General features: G+C 46.0%; 1 protein-coding gene across 4 annotated transcripts in view; it reads right to left on the minus strand.

The window, feature by feature from the left end:
- Positions 1-1557: 1557 nt before the first annotated feature.
- ACIN1 (apoptotic chromatin condensation inducer 1) overlaps positions 1558-14634 on the minus strand; it is a 40419-nt gene continuing 27342 nt past the window's right edge. For all 4 annotated transcript variants that reach the window (XM_042476983.1, XM_042476984.1, XM_042476986.1 and 1 more), the window contains 10 exons: positions 11053-11098; positions 10335-10477; positions 10086-10241; positions 6976-7126; positions 6715-6860; positions 6518-6625; positions 5930-6037; positions 4501-4819; positions 2992-3092; positions 1558-2230 (listed from right to left, as the gene is read on the minus strand). In XM_042476983.1, the coding sequence (XP_042332917.1) occupies positions 1928-2230; positions 2992-3092; positions 4501-4819; positions 5930-6037; positions 6518-6625; positions 6715-6860; positions 6976-7126; positions 10086-10241; positions 10335-10477; positions 11053-11098 (1581 nt within the window). In that variant the 3' untranslated portion in view covers positions 1558-1927. The remainder of the gene's footprint in view (positions 2231-2991; positions 3093-4500; positions 4820-5929; positions 6038-6517; positions 6626-6714; positions 6861-6975; positions 7127-10085; positions 10242-10334; positions 10478-11052; positions 11099-14634) is intronic.

Here is a 14634-nt window from a genome sequence, read left to right on the forward strand (position 1 = left end):
CCAAGCTTGATAAGGTTAAGCCTAAAACAAGGGATAGAACTACAAGCTCTATGGGATAACCATGCTAAGAAAGAAATAGTAACTCCATCCTCCATCAATGGGAAAACCCTGTAACACACTTTGCACAACAGCAGGCGATTTAATCTTATCACCTCTACACAATGCATTTGCCAGTTTCTGAAAGTGACTGAACTACGAATACCAAGCACCATTTTACAGGGATTTTTCAACTGTGTAAAAAAAGAGCAGGTGCTGCCTCTTTCCAAGACACTGCTAGGTAGAGACTGTACATTTTCTATTTTCACCTCATTGGGAAAACAGAAATGTGCACTGTACAGTGTATAAATGTACGTCGTCTGTACATTTTCTATTTTCACGTCTATTTTCACCACCTCAGCCTGAAGGCTCCAGATCCTCTGATTTTGGAAGCTAAGCAAGGTTTGCAGCCCATTAGTACTTGGATGAGAGACCATCAAGGAATACTATGTGCTGTCGGCTGCATTTCGGAGGACAGCAATGGCAAACCATCTCTGAACAGCCCTTGCTTGATAAAACCCTATTAAATATATAGGGTCACTGTAAGTTAACAGGCAATTTATGACGGCGCACACACATTTAAGCTTGATATTCTAAGAATATAAGTTTCTGCATCACGTTCAATTCTTGGGCAGGGGCAGAACTAATTGGAGAACCAAGTGACGCCTCTCGCATGCTTGCGCTTATACATGCATAAAAGTACATCTGGTAATTTAACAAAGCAAAACAGTGCTAGGTTTTTTCTGACCAGTTCTCTCTCTCTCTGATGCATCGCTTCCTGCAAAATCCCAGCATGTGGGGACACTTAATACCTGAGTAAGAAGCCATTTGAGGACTTCCAAATTAAATGAGACTTTCAATGATATGACAGAAGATCCATGCCCATTATGGAGAGCTGTTACTGGATTCTGAAAGCTTGCTGTTTTTCGTCAGTCTGCCCCATAGTGGCTGTGCAGTGTATCAGCTGTTGTTGTGGTGTACTTTCAAGTACAGTGGTACCCCGGGATACGAATTACCCAGGTTACGAATTTTTCGGGTTACGAAAAAATCCCATAGGGATTTATTGTTTCGGCTTACGAAGGTTTCTTCGGGTTACGAAAAAACCTCGGCGCTATTTTCCGCCACCGGAGGGCAGCAGAGAGCTATTTTTCCATTAGCGCCTATGGCAATTCGGCTTACGAAGGTTTTTCGGGTTACGAAATTAGCCGCGGAACGAATTAATTTCGTAACCCGAGGTACCACTGTAGTTTCCGACTTATGGCGACCCTATCATGGGGTTTTCTTGGCAAGATTTGTTCAGAGGGGGGTTGCCATTGCCTTTCTGAGGCTGAGAGAGTGGGACTTGCCCAAGGGGCTTCCACGGCTGAGCCAAGATTCAAGATACATTTTTTGAACTTTTCAAACCGTGGATGCTTGAATCCGTGTATAAAAAATCTGTGTATAAGAAGGGCCGACTGTACCACTTGCAATAAGCCCTAGCAATTGTCTCATTCACCCTCCAAAAAAGACGCACAGCAGGTATAAAACTAACGCCATCTCTTTATTATGCTCTCTTTTCCTGTATCATCAAGAATAATAATAAAAAAAATCTTCCCAAAATAAAATACAAATTAATGGGGAGGGAAATGGCCCTGGGGAGAGGAGAAGAGCGGAGGAGCCAGGGATACAATTATCCCAAAAAGGAAGAAGGGTCTTGCAGCTACTTCATCTTGGTGCTCACCTCCTACTCCTTCTCCTCTTGTAGCTGCTGATAAAGGAAAGCCAACCCACGGCTGTCTCGTTCCTTTCCCCCACAAATGAGGGTGAGGGGGCTAGGGAGAAGGGGAAAGGGCCATCACCGCCACCGTCCTCCCCCTTCCCCAGAAGGTCAAAGTAAAGAAGTTGGAATAGTTCAACGGCGCCCCCCTCTGTCCTGTACAGGCGTACTGCGACTCCGACTTCGGCTGTGTCGGGTCTTCGCCTCACGCCGCTCCCGCTCCCGCTCCCTGCCACTGCTGCGCTCGCCTCCCCTGCTGGCCCCACCTCCTGTGGCGCTGGGGCGCTCCCGCTCCCGTTCACGGCTGTGCTCCCGCCTCTTCTCCCGTTCAGCTTGACGGCTGCGCTCCCGTTGGCGGGCTTCCTCCGCTTCCTGTTCCTTGCGCCGGCGCTCCCGTTCCCGGGCTCGGGCAGCCCGCTCGGCTTGCTTCTGAACATACTGGAAACCAAGAGAAAAACATAAAAAGAGTTGGAGGGCTGTTAGAAAGCTAAACAGACAGAGCACCTCACTGACTTGAGAAAAGGAGGAGCCAGGTATACACCTAGAACTGTGGACTGAGCCTAGAATGAAGGCAGAACGAATCCAGGCATGTTTTAAGTGAGCTTTCTTCACAAGTTTTAATTTAAAAATGCTATCCACTGTCATTAGCATGTACAGTGGGTCCTTGGTATCTAGTGGGGTTGGGTTCCAGGACCCCTCATGGATATCAAAATCTGTGGATGCTCAAGTCCCACTAAACACAATGGCAGAGTAAAATGGTGTCCCTTATAGAAAATGGCAAAATCAAAGGTTACTTTTGAGGATTTATGTATGTTTAAAATTTGTTCATACTTGATAAACAATCTGTGAATGTGGAAGGCTAACTGTATGGCTCATTGCTCTCCGTGACAAACAGACAGGAGGGCAAAACAAACAGGAAAATAGGTTTCCGGCCCTCGTGGACAAAGGGAGCTGGGGTGGGGCAAAAAAGAAGAGAGAAACTTAACTTCTGCACCCTCTATCTTCTCACCATTTCACCCAACAATAAAAATCCTAAGTAACTGAGATGACAAGTTGTTGAACTGGTAGTCTGGAGGTGAGTCTACTCAAGCACTGAACATGACTGTCCAACAAGTCAGAGGAACTCCCTGTCTACCTAGGTTATGCCAACTGACACTGGAACCTGTTCCCAGAGCCTTTGAGGGAGTAGATTATCTCACCTGTGTGTCCGTGAGGGGCAGCCAGTAAATGCAGGGGGCTGCCTTGGTTTTGCGGAACAAATCGTCCAGTAGTTTAGCTGGTGGCTCCTCTTGAGCCTTCTCTATTGGGGAGCAAAAGAAAGGAGGGAAAATGTCAACAGGGAGGCTGCATTCTAAAGCCTAATCAAGATTTTGGGTGTCAAAACTAGAGTGTTAAGTGCGAGTCTCACACTCTTTTCTTGCTCAACCCATGTTCAACCTTGGAGGGCCAAGCCTACCCCCTCCTTCAAACGGACCTGGCTGATCAAAATGAGAGCTGTTGGAAGAATGGAGAGATGTTTTGGAAAATACACACTTTCTCTGTTGCATGGATGCTCACATCTGTGTTAGCCTGATGAACTGCAGGGCCAGTTGGGTTGGAAGGGTGTGGAGTTCTTTGCAGACCCTCCCACAAAAGAGAAGGAGAATATCTTACAATTGAAATGGACCACAAATGCAACCTAATCCAACTTCATTCTGCCATGCAGGAATCCATCGCTAAACCACTCCTGAAAGAGGACCATCCAGCCTCTGTTTCAAGACTTTCAAAGAAAAAGAGTTGACTACAAGGTCTGGAAACCTTGCCCTATGAGGAACGACTCAGGGAGCTGGGGATGTTTAGCTTGGAGAAAAGAAGGTTAAGAGGTGATATGATAGCCCTATTTAAATACTTGAAGGGATGTCATATTGAGGAGGGAGCAAACTTGTTTTCTGCTGCTCCAGAGACTAGGACCCGGAGCAATGGATGCAAGCTGCAGGAAAAGAGATTCCACCTCAACATTAGGAGGAATTTCCTGACAGTAAGGGCTGTTCGACAGTGGAACACACTTCCTCGGAGGGTGATAGAGTCTCCCTCCTTGGAGGTCTTTAAACAGAGGCTGGATGGCCATCTGTCGACGATGCTTTGATCTGAATTTCCTGCATGGCAGGGGGTTGGACTGGATGGCCCTTGCGGTCTCTTCCAACTCTATGATTCTACATCTGAACAGGGACAACTTCAAGGACAACTGATCAGCTTCCCTTCCAACACAACTAGAAGGGACTTCCCTCACCCCCTTTGATGCCAGTGGTGGGAATCGTACTTCTGAAGCCTTCAGAGCCCATCTACATTGCTGAATGTATGCACATGATGTATGTGTGGAGAAATGTCTCACTGTGGGGCACACTTCTCTTCTAGATCAAGTCCCAAGATTCTCAAACACAGGTCCAGTTCTTCTGGACTTCCAATTCCCAGAGTCAAAATTGTGGGATTGTGGGAGCTGAAGTCCAAAATATCCGAAAGCTCAAAGACTCAGAACCACTGCTCTAAAGCAAGCCACCCTCACAGAGCTTTGTTTTACTTCTGCAAGGCCATCTTATAAAAGTGAGAGTGACCTTGCGCTTTCACCAGAAGTGCCTGGCAAAGGCCACATCTGGCCCAAAAGGGTGGAAAATAGCATTCGCTGTTGCCACTATGGCTCCTCACTCTTGTCTTAAACCAGCAAAACCTACCTTTCTTCTCCGCTTTCTTCTCCTTGGACTTGGGCCGCTCCTTGCGGCGTCTCTCTCGGGAACGGGAGCGAGAACGAGGCCCCTCGCGTACTTTGTCCCGGTCCCACTCTCGCTCAGCCCGTGTCCGCTCCCGGCGCTCCATCTCCCGCTCCCGCTCAGCCCACTGCTCCCGCACAGCTGCTTCTCGCTCCCGTGCCTCCGAGCGCCGGGACAATTCGCGCTCCCCTCGTGCCGCTGGGCCCGCCCCTGGGAGAGGCAGCGATTCATTTGCCTTGGCCTCTGCGGGGCGCTCGGCCAACAGACCCCGATGGAAATCCAACTGGGAAAGGAGGACAAGAAGATTTGGCATATCTCTGTAGCTTTCCTTGCTATGCAGCCTACCAGCTGAAACATTTCCCATGAGGGTGTTTTCCTGACTTGTTTCACTGGATTTTAATGATTGGTTTTAATTGTTTTAATTGTACTGCAGCCGCAAGGTTGTGAGTTCGATCCCAGGCAGGGCTCCAGGGTCCATTCAGCCTTCCATCCTTTTGTAGGTTGGTAAAATCCGAACATAGCTTGTTGGGAGCAATTGGCTTACACATGTAAAATGCTTAGGGAGTGTTAGTTCACTGATTAGCAATATAGATATATACTTGGTCTTGCTATTGCTTTCAATCACCTGGGGGTTCCTCAATAATCAGACAAGAAAATACAGATAAATGACCTTATGGCCTCAACCCAACAGTCTTCTACCTTACTATTTTTCTTTCTCTCTCTCTGAGAGTCACATACATGCCTTGGAAAGATTACCAAGCAGGCCAGGTGATGTTCATTAGATGCCTCTATGCACTGGGCAATCAGAAGCATCCTGAACAAATAGAAAGCTTCCTACTCTGTCCAAAATGGGTAATAGCTGAAGGTAGATTTTGTTGTTGTTATTAAATGTCTCCAAGTTGACTCTGACTCATGGTGACTATCATGTGGTTTTCTTGGCAAGATGTAAAGACTTGCTACTGCCATCCTCCTAAGGCTGAGAGAATGGGATTTGCCCATGGTTACCAGTGGATTTTCATACAAAGTATGAACCATTACAGCATTCATTATAACTACCAACCATTACGACATCCAATGTCACAGAGTTCCACAAGAAAATGTGTTCCGCTGAGAATCACATTTCTCTTTCATCCATTTTGAACTGTCAGACATTTCTTTTCCAGCACCTTTGCTCCCCCTCCCTTTTTTGGTGTGTTCGGGTCCTCTCTAACAGGGAGATCTTCTACCCTTTTCTTTTTCTTAACATACTACATGGAGCACCCAGAAGAAGATTCTATTCGTAAACAGTAAATAAAACATCCTCCTATCTCTTTTGTCTGCTGAAGATAGCATTGCCACCCTGGCTTGACACAGAAGGGTAACCCTCCCATCCTTCAAATGTCAATGTTCATACCTCATCCTGCTCAGCAAAGTCTGCTGATAAGAATTTAGGGTTCGACTGTGGCCACCTGACCCCATGGAGGGCATTACGAGTTGCTACAGCTTCTTCCACTGTGGAATACTGAGGAAAAAAGGAAGAAGAGATTGACAAACATCTTTTTAAAATGCTGAATTTTAGAAGCTCCATTTTCTATCATGCGTGGAGCTGAGGACTGTCATGAAATGTTCTGCCAACAAGACTCAGTGGTGACTTTCACATCATACTCTGGGTTTTATACTGTATATAGCCACAGAGCACAAAATTCTGGACAGTTTGGTATCCCAAGTACTTTTCCTAGACATTTTATGTTTGAAAAAAACAAAACAAAAACAAGGGGTCAAGATATTAAGGCTGCTATTCTGCCTTCCTGGAGAAGGAACAAACAGGATTTTCTGTGAGAGAAAAGACGCTCTCATGCATACACAGAGAGGTCAGGTTTCCATAACCACCCACCAATGTTCCCTTGTTCTGATGTGACAGTAGACACAAGCACATTTGAAACAAGGACTCACTTCTCTCAACAGGGAGGAGGAAAAACAAAACACCCAAACAGTGACTCACTGTGACATAGCAGTGTGACTTGATCTTGTCAATCCAGAATGCCTCTTCCACCAATGTGCCTGTCCGACCCAGCAACTCCTTCAGCTGCCCCAAAGTGAAGGGTCTCACCTGTGTTGAAAGACACTCTGGGTTTAGGAAGGCACTGGTACTATCCCCAGTCGCTTGTTAAATGACTGCTGCACCCCCTCAGGACTTACCAGGTTGCAGATGTGGACGATGTTGCTGACCTTACCACGTGGTGGGGAGGGAACCTGGGCAATGCGGACAGGATCATCAATGGTGATGGAGACACCAGAGCGTTGCTGGCTTATGGAGCGTCGGGTCAGTGTATCGCTCAATGTGACTGTGGGATGAAGGAAGAAAATAAATGCCAAAGTGACCTCTCCAAATATATGCACCCTGAAAATCTCACCCCTTCCTGTGTTTCCAAAGTCCACCTTCCTGGCCCCCCACCGCACCCTTTTTCACTTCGTGCTCCACAGGGGGTGGTAACACCACAGCCTCAACAGCAACAACTGGAGGAGGCTCAGGCTGCTCTTCCTCACGGATCTTCTCCTCTTCCTCCTCTTCCTCTTCCTGGCCATTCTCCTGGCCTTCAGCTGGCACTACCTGCAGAAAATAGGATCATGGAGGACAGTGGGTGTTTTTTTGTAGTGAGGGAAACAAGAAACACAGAGGGTCTCAATCAAACGAAACAGCTGCAAAAATGGCATTTGGTCCCACTGAAATGCATTTAGCCACAGGTTAAGCTGTTCTATTTCCTTTCTTTAGAAAGCTTCCTTTTTGCAGTTAGCTTCCTCCCATCCTGAACGGCCAAATATGGAGGCTGCAAGGAAGCTTCCCTTGCAATTCTGCCTCCATATACAAAGCGGTTAGATCTGTGATGTGATGGGCTGGGAGAGGGGGAAGAGTCTTGTTGCATTTTATCAGACAAAGCATGGTAAAGCATAGTTATGTATGTGCTGTGTATTAGATGTTACAAGGTAGGGATTTGTGGGGAGAGGGCAAGAGAATGGTATGTTGGGAGTGACTGGTGATTGGTGAAACATCTGAGGGATTTAAATAAGGCTGGTATATGACAGATGGTCAGGGATGAGAGGGAGTCTGTCAGAGTTAGTGGGGTTTAGGAGTTTGGGTAGTTAAATGAGTTAGGGTCAGAGATAGAAGAGAGAGTCATGGTAAGAGTTAGTTAGGATATGAATGAATGTCAGTCAGGAGGTGTGTGTGTGTATCTGTGTAGCTATGCTCAATTTCTGCTTAATAAATTATTATTTTAAATCTCAGATAAGACATCTAAAAGATCCAAGATCGTCCTGGCCAGAAAGAGGCAAAGCAAAAGGGAATACAGAGTTTCTGCAGTGGGGGCACTCTACATAAAGAACATCTTTCTTATATGACATTCTTTTCCATGCCTTTTTAAGGCATTTTTATTTTCCCAGGTTTTTAATTTGAGAATCTGAGCCTCTGTTTTTCAGGTAGTGCCTTACTTTAGTAAAAATTATGTGGCTTTATATTTTACTTTATGCTGTTCATGGAACTACAATCTATGTACAGGTGTATCGCAGTTAACAAAGTAGATGAGTTCCCGGATATTACTTCTGTAGTGGAAAAGTAGCAGAAGCAGAAATAACATGGAAACAACAGGAATAGTTTTCTTCACCACAAAAAAGATGCATAGAAACCCCATGACAGGTTCCCCTTAGGGTTGCTATAAGTCAAAAACGACTTGAAGGAAAACAACAATAATTTTCACCATCCTTCCAGTGACGCTGCTGCTAAAAAAGGACAGGTTGCTTACCTGTAACTGTAGTTCTTTGAGTGGTCATCTGCGAATCCACATAAATGAGTTATTCTGCGCCTGCGCAGCATTTCCGGATCCTACTGGAATCGCTAGAGAAGACTTGGCGGTAGCTCCGCCCACCCTCTATATAGGCAGGATGTCTTCCCGTCCTTTCTCAGTTCCAAAAGGTCCCCCCGTAAGAGAAGACAAGGAAGAGAGAAGGACATGATGGAGGGGAGGATGGGTGGGATTTGTGTGGACTCGAAGATGACCACGCGAAGAACTACAGCTCAGGTAAGCAACCTGTCCTTCTTCTTCGTGGTCTCTGCGAAGCACAAAAATGGGTTAGACTAGCAAGCTTGTTCCTCTATGGAGGAGGGAGTGTCCTGGCAATAATTAAATTATTAAACCAGAAAAACAGTGTGAGTGTGAGTTATCTGAAAGGTGCCAATTAACCTTAGTGCATTCCAGAAAGGAGAACAGCTCTGCCAAAGGCTGCTTTACGTCGGTGTCTGGTATCAAGTCTGTAGTGCTTGATAAAGGTCAGAGGTTGTGACCATACTGCAGCCTTGCAAATGTCCTCCAAGGGAATTCCAGAGAGGAAGGCTGAAAATGAAGCTACCGCCCTGGTGGAATGGGCTCGAATTCGAGCAGGCGGGGTCTTCCCAAAAATCTCATAAGAGAAGAGGATTGTGGAAGTCACCCATTTGGAGAAATGTTGAGTTGTGACTGGAAGCCCCATTTTGGGGTTTGAGTAGCAGACAAAAAGTCTGGGAGAACGACAAGAGGATGCAGTCCTGTCAAGGTAGAAGGCTAGCGCCCTCCTGACATCAAGAGGATGGAGCCTGCGCTCGGTGTCAGTGGTCGGGTTCGGGGCTAGTGTTGAGAGGATGTCTTAACTAAAATGAAAGGTGGACACAACCTTTGGTAGAAAGGAAATGTCTAGACGGAGGAAGACCTTGTCCCTGAAAAATTTCAAGTACAGAGAGTCCATACAGAGGGCACAAAGTTCACTGGCCCGGCATGCTGAGGTGATGGCTACCAAGAAGGCTGTCTTGCAGGTGAGGAGCCTGAGGTCACAGGAAGCCAGAGGTTCAAATGATAAGGTAGCGAGTGCTGCCAAGATGAGCTGGAGGTCCCAAACGGGGATTGGGATCACTGTCACCAGTCTTAAGTTGGCTAGGCCCTTGAAAAATTTATTCACGAGCGGGTCAGTGAAGGATGGGCGGCCGGAAAATTGGAAGTGGGCACAGATGGCCGCGAGGTAGCATTTTAAGGATGAAATAGAGAGTCCAGATGCTGACAGGTAGTGGAGAAAAAAACAACAACAGAGACATTGACCTCCGAGGAGGTGAGTCCTGCTGAGGACAACGAAGCCAAACATTTAGTCCATCTGAGGGCGTAGGAGCGCTGAGTGGAAGGCTTTTGGGAAGCCGGAATTCCAGGATCCAGAAATGCTGCGCAGGTGCAAAACAACCCATTTGTGTGCTTCACAGAGACCACGAAGAACTTCCAGTTACTCAGAGGACAAAGGAATAAAATGGGGGAGGGGGCTGGGGGTGTAAAGAAGGACCTTACAGAGAAGATCCTCTATAAAAAGGACCTTCATTATCAAACTTTGTTAACTGAGGAAGACCTGTATGGAACTGTATCTATGGAAATCACTAAAAATGCTCACAACCGATTCTCACACTTCTTATAGGTATGGTTTCCTCTGAACACTCATTGTAACATTATGTTTGCTGCTGAACCCATTAAGAATGTCACCCATGACAGACAGACACTAACCTGTGTAACAGTGCGGCAGATCTTGAGAGCTTTCTCATGGGGGGGCTCTTCCGTGTGGCGCTCAGCTTCATCTTCAGAGATGCGTGAATCATCTGCATGGAGATCCACCACCGCTTCTTGCCCTCCTGGTGGTGGCTTGATCTCAGGGATTAGGCTCTAGGATACAAAGCAGAGATTGTGGGTCAGGCAGCAATGATGGCCGAAATCTACTCTTCTCCCACTGCTACTGTTAAGAGCCCACCCCACTACCTTGAGGGACTCTGTGGTGATGCTGATGGAAGGCTTCTTCTGCGTAGCAGCCGTGCTAGCTCCCCAGCGCCGTTTCCGGCCTCCCGGCTGGCTTCCCTCTGTATCACTGTTTGTTGCTGCGGGGCTCTTGGCCACAGATGAAGCTGCAACAGAGAGCAGACCCTGTGCTGAGACCAGTCTTATAGGTATGGGGCTGCCTCAAAGAGAGACAAAGTCTCTACTCCTCGCCTCTGCCCCAGTTCATACATCAGAGGTTAGCAAAATCTCTTCCAAGTTCATCAACCCTTGAGCGATTCATCTTGCAAAGAGATGTTGGTAGTTGAAACCTGGCTTGGAACACTTCTTCCTAAAACCCAGGCAAGAGAGGGGCCTACCTCACTTGTTGCCTGTACCAGATCTTTGGGGGGGGGACCCACTTTTTTGGCCACAAAAGTAAAGAGTTTGACTGTTGTATTACAACTCTGGGAGACCATTAATTAAATCTGTTTGGACACAGAAAACCACTGAGTGACCCCGAGCAAATTACTCTCTTTAGATTCAGAAGACAAAGCCAACTCCTCTTGGAACAAATCTTGTTAAGCAAATCCCATGATAGGCCCCTAAAACATACACATAACAATGCCAACATGGCAATTTAAGGTACATAACTCCCCTCCCTTCCCAAACATGTTCAGGAGTATTCAAACTTAGCAGATGCAAAAATGTCTCTTTTACTTACATACAACAGATATCTTCCTTTTGAAGGCCTTGGGCTGAGTTGAACCCTACAGAGAAAGGGAAGAAGGAATGGCAGGAAGAAAAGAGGGGAAGGGATGAAAGAGAAAAAGAAAAGGGGGGAAAAAAGCCCCGCATGGAGGGATAGTTAAGTCAGCACCTATGGCTTGGAAATTGGCTGCCACACCTGAGGAAAGTTGGGGGCCAGGGAAAGAGGAGAGGGCATATATATACAAGGATGCAGGGGCCCAGATGTGGAGATAGGAAGTTGGGCATGGGTTTCTCTGCTGGTTCAGGAATAAAGTGAAGATGGCAGAATCCCAGTTTCGTCTCCCTGCCTCCTGGCTTATGGTACAGCAAGCACAGCCTGACTTCAGGGCATCTAATATCTTCCCCAGCTCACGTCCTTTCTATGTTCCTCAGGCCTTATTTCCTTCTTCCCAGCAATTTACTTTTAAGAGAAAGTACTTGAATCTCTCAGATCTAAATAAATTTAAGAGTGGAATCCTGAATGAAGTTTTGAGTCCTCATGAGCATAAAGTACACTAGGCCCTTGGTATCTGTTGGGGTTTGTTCCAGGATCCCGCTTGGATATCAAAATCTGTGGATGTTCCAGTCCCATTATGGCACAGAAAAATTGGTGTCCCTTATAGAAAATGGTAAAATCAAGGTTTGCTTTTTGGAATTTATTTTTCTTAAAAAATATTGGTTGAATCTGTGGAGGCAGATTTTATAGATATGGCAGGCCAACTGTACCACAAACATTTGGAAGATGTGAAAACTTTGCTCTGTTATGAACTTGCCTTCCCTCTAAAATTTGTCCTGAATGGCCTGTCCCTCTCTATCTGGTCTCTATATGACATCAGGTACATTGATAAGGGAGCCAGAGCCTTTCTTGGGCTGTGCCAGATTATCAAACACCCACCCCATGGAGTCACAACTGGCCACATCTTCCTTTTTGAAGATGAATGTTTTTTAAGATAACTTTTTAACATGTAGTGTTCTGGCTTTATGAAAACTGTTAATATCTGATACTTTTAAATCTTCTTTTTACAAAATATTGCTATGATGCCTTAATATTGCTGTTTTTTGTGTGTTGTTTTATTGCCTTGTTTCTAACTGACTGGTTTTGCATTTGATTATTTTTATATTATGAAAGTAGCTTTAGGTTGTCTTTTAAATGAAAAAGCAAAGAATTATCATTGCACTAGTAAACAGCATACAAAAACAACATACTCTTCAATCCAAGGACTAAAGTATAGTACAAAAAGATAAATAGTGAGAAACCTTCCTTTACTGTAGGATTAAGTCAGTTGGATCTGTAATGATAGAATAATAGATTCTCCCCTTTTTATTTTCCTTTTCATTACAATTAGGATTGGAGGCTCAACGTCCTATTATCTCTTCATTATATGTTCTTTTTTTCCTTTATTTTATTTTCTCTCTTTTCTTTGTCTCTTTATTTTTGAAAGTACGCTTTAAATGTATTAAATGTATTTAAACTGTATTTTCTGAATATATGCAGTCGCCCCTCCATTTGTGTGGACTTCGAATCCATGTCCCTTGCTTATTCGCCAGGGATAAACGGAGGGACTTAAAATGGGGTGCGTCCCCGCAGCTGCCTACAGAGGTGCACCACCATTCAAAGCAATAGGGCTTGAATATTGGCGGATTTTCATTTTTGCAGAGGAGTCCAGAACAGATAACTACGAAAAGGGAGGGGCGACTGTCTTATAATGATCTTGATGATCTGTTAGATTGTTAATGTTAAAAGCCACGAAGAATCAGCATTTATTAAGGGGTGGAGAACATTTCAGGTTGCACTTGTGAATTTTAGCTATCACAGCACTAAGAATGCTTCAAGTCCTCACTGGGTGGGTTTTTTTATGATGTCATTTTTTCCACACCAGATCCTATCTGATCTTGGCAGCTAAGTAGGGTCACCAATGGTTAGTACTTACATGGGAGACCGCCAATAAATCACAAGGTGATCTAGGCTATATTTCAGAGGAAAGAACTGGCAAAAGGAGATCTGAGGATTCCTTGACAAAGGAAACCCTAGGAAAGCCATGGGATTGTCATATGTCAACAGGTAATGTGAAGGCATAGCCACACACATTTTTCAACTTATTTGGGCTCAGCCACAGCAGTGAGTCCAGCTAGCAGGGACCTAGTATGCCTGTAAGTTCTGAAAACACAACTGACCTCCAAGAGCAATCAGCATTTATTGAGAGGCAGGTATCCAAACAAGTAAAAGATTACAGTGGTGAGCCAGCATAGTGTAGTGGTTTGCATACTGGACTATACTCTGGAGACAAGGGTTTCAATCCCAGCTCAGCCATGTAAACCCACTGGATGGCCTTAGGCAAGTCACATGCTCTCAGCTTCAGAGGATGGTGATGGCAAACCCCCTCAAACTTGCTAAGAAAACCCTGGTGATAAGTCTGCCTTAGGGTTACCGTAAGTTGAGATTAGCAGTTGTGAAACCTCTGCTGAAAAAACCCTCCTTAGACCCCCTGATTCATAACAACTATTGGCCTGTGTCACTGCTGCCTTTTTTGGGGGAAGGTGATCGAGAGAGTGGTTGCCATCCAGTTCCAGGGGCTCTTGGATGAAACGGATTTTCTAGACCCATTTCAAACCGGCTTCCGGGCAGGCTATGGAGTTGAGACTGCCATGGTCACCTTAGTCGATGATCTCCATCTGGGCATGGACAGGGGTAGCGTGTCCCTGTTAGTGCTTTTGGACATCTCAGCGGCTTTCGATACCATTGATCATGGTATCCTTCTGGATCGCCTGAGGGAGTTAGGTATCGGGGGCACTGTGCTTCAGTGGTTCCATTCCTACCTTTCGGGCAGATTCCAGATGGTGCAGCTGGGGGACGATTGCTCCGATAAGAGGGAACTTACATCTGGTGTCCCTCAAGGAGCTATTCTATCCCCCATGCTATTCAACATTTACATGAAACCACTGGGAGAGAACATCCGGAGACATGAGGCGCGGTGTTATCAGTACGCTGATGACACCCAAATGTATTTCTCTATGTCTCCGACTGATGCAGTGACTAGTGACTAGGGATGACATCTCTCCTCTAAATGCCTGCTTGGAGTCGGTAATGGGCTGGATGAGGGAAAGCAAACTCAGCCTGAATCCAGAGAAAATGGAAGTACTGGTGATAGGCTCCCTGGGGCCGGATAGTGGAATTTGTCCACCTGTCCTGAATGGGGTCACGCTCCCCCTGAAGGACTCAGTTCGCAGCTTGGGAGTGCTTCTGGACTCGTCGCTCCAACTGACATCTCAGGTGGATGCGACGGTCAGAGGCGCTTGTTATCAGCTTCGGCTGATAAGCCAGCTGCGACCCTACCTGGACCAGGGGGACCTTGAAACTGTAGTACATGCTCTGGTAACCTCTCGATTGGATTTCTGTAATGCGCTCTACATGGGGCAACCCTTGTACCAAACCCGGAAGCTTCAGTTAGTGCAAAATATGGCAGCGAGATTGGTCGCTGATGGTTCCAGGTCAGACCATATATCACCTATCTTAAAAGACCTTCATTGGCTGCCTATTTGCTTCCGGGCTCAATAC

This window comes from Sceloporus undulatus, chromosome 6 (genome assembly GCF_019175285.1).
Source record: "Sceloporus undulatus isolate JIND9_A2432 ecotype Alabama chromosome 6, SceUnd_v1.1, whole genome shotgun sequence".
Classification (NCBI taxonomy): Eukaryota; Metazoa; Chordata; class Lepidosauria; order Squamata; family Phrynosomatidae; genus Sceloporus; species Sceloporus undulatus.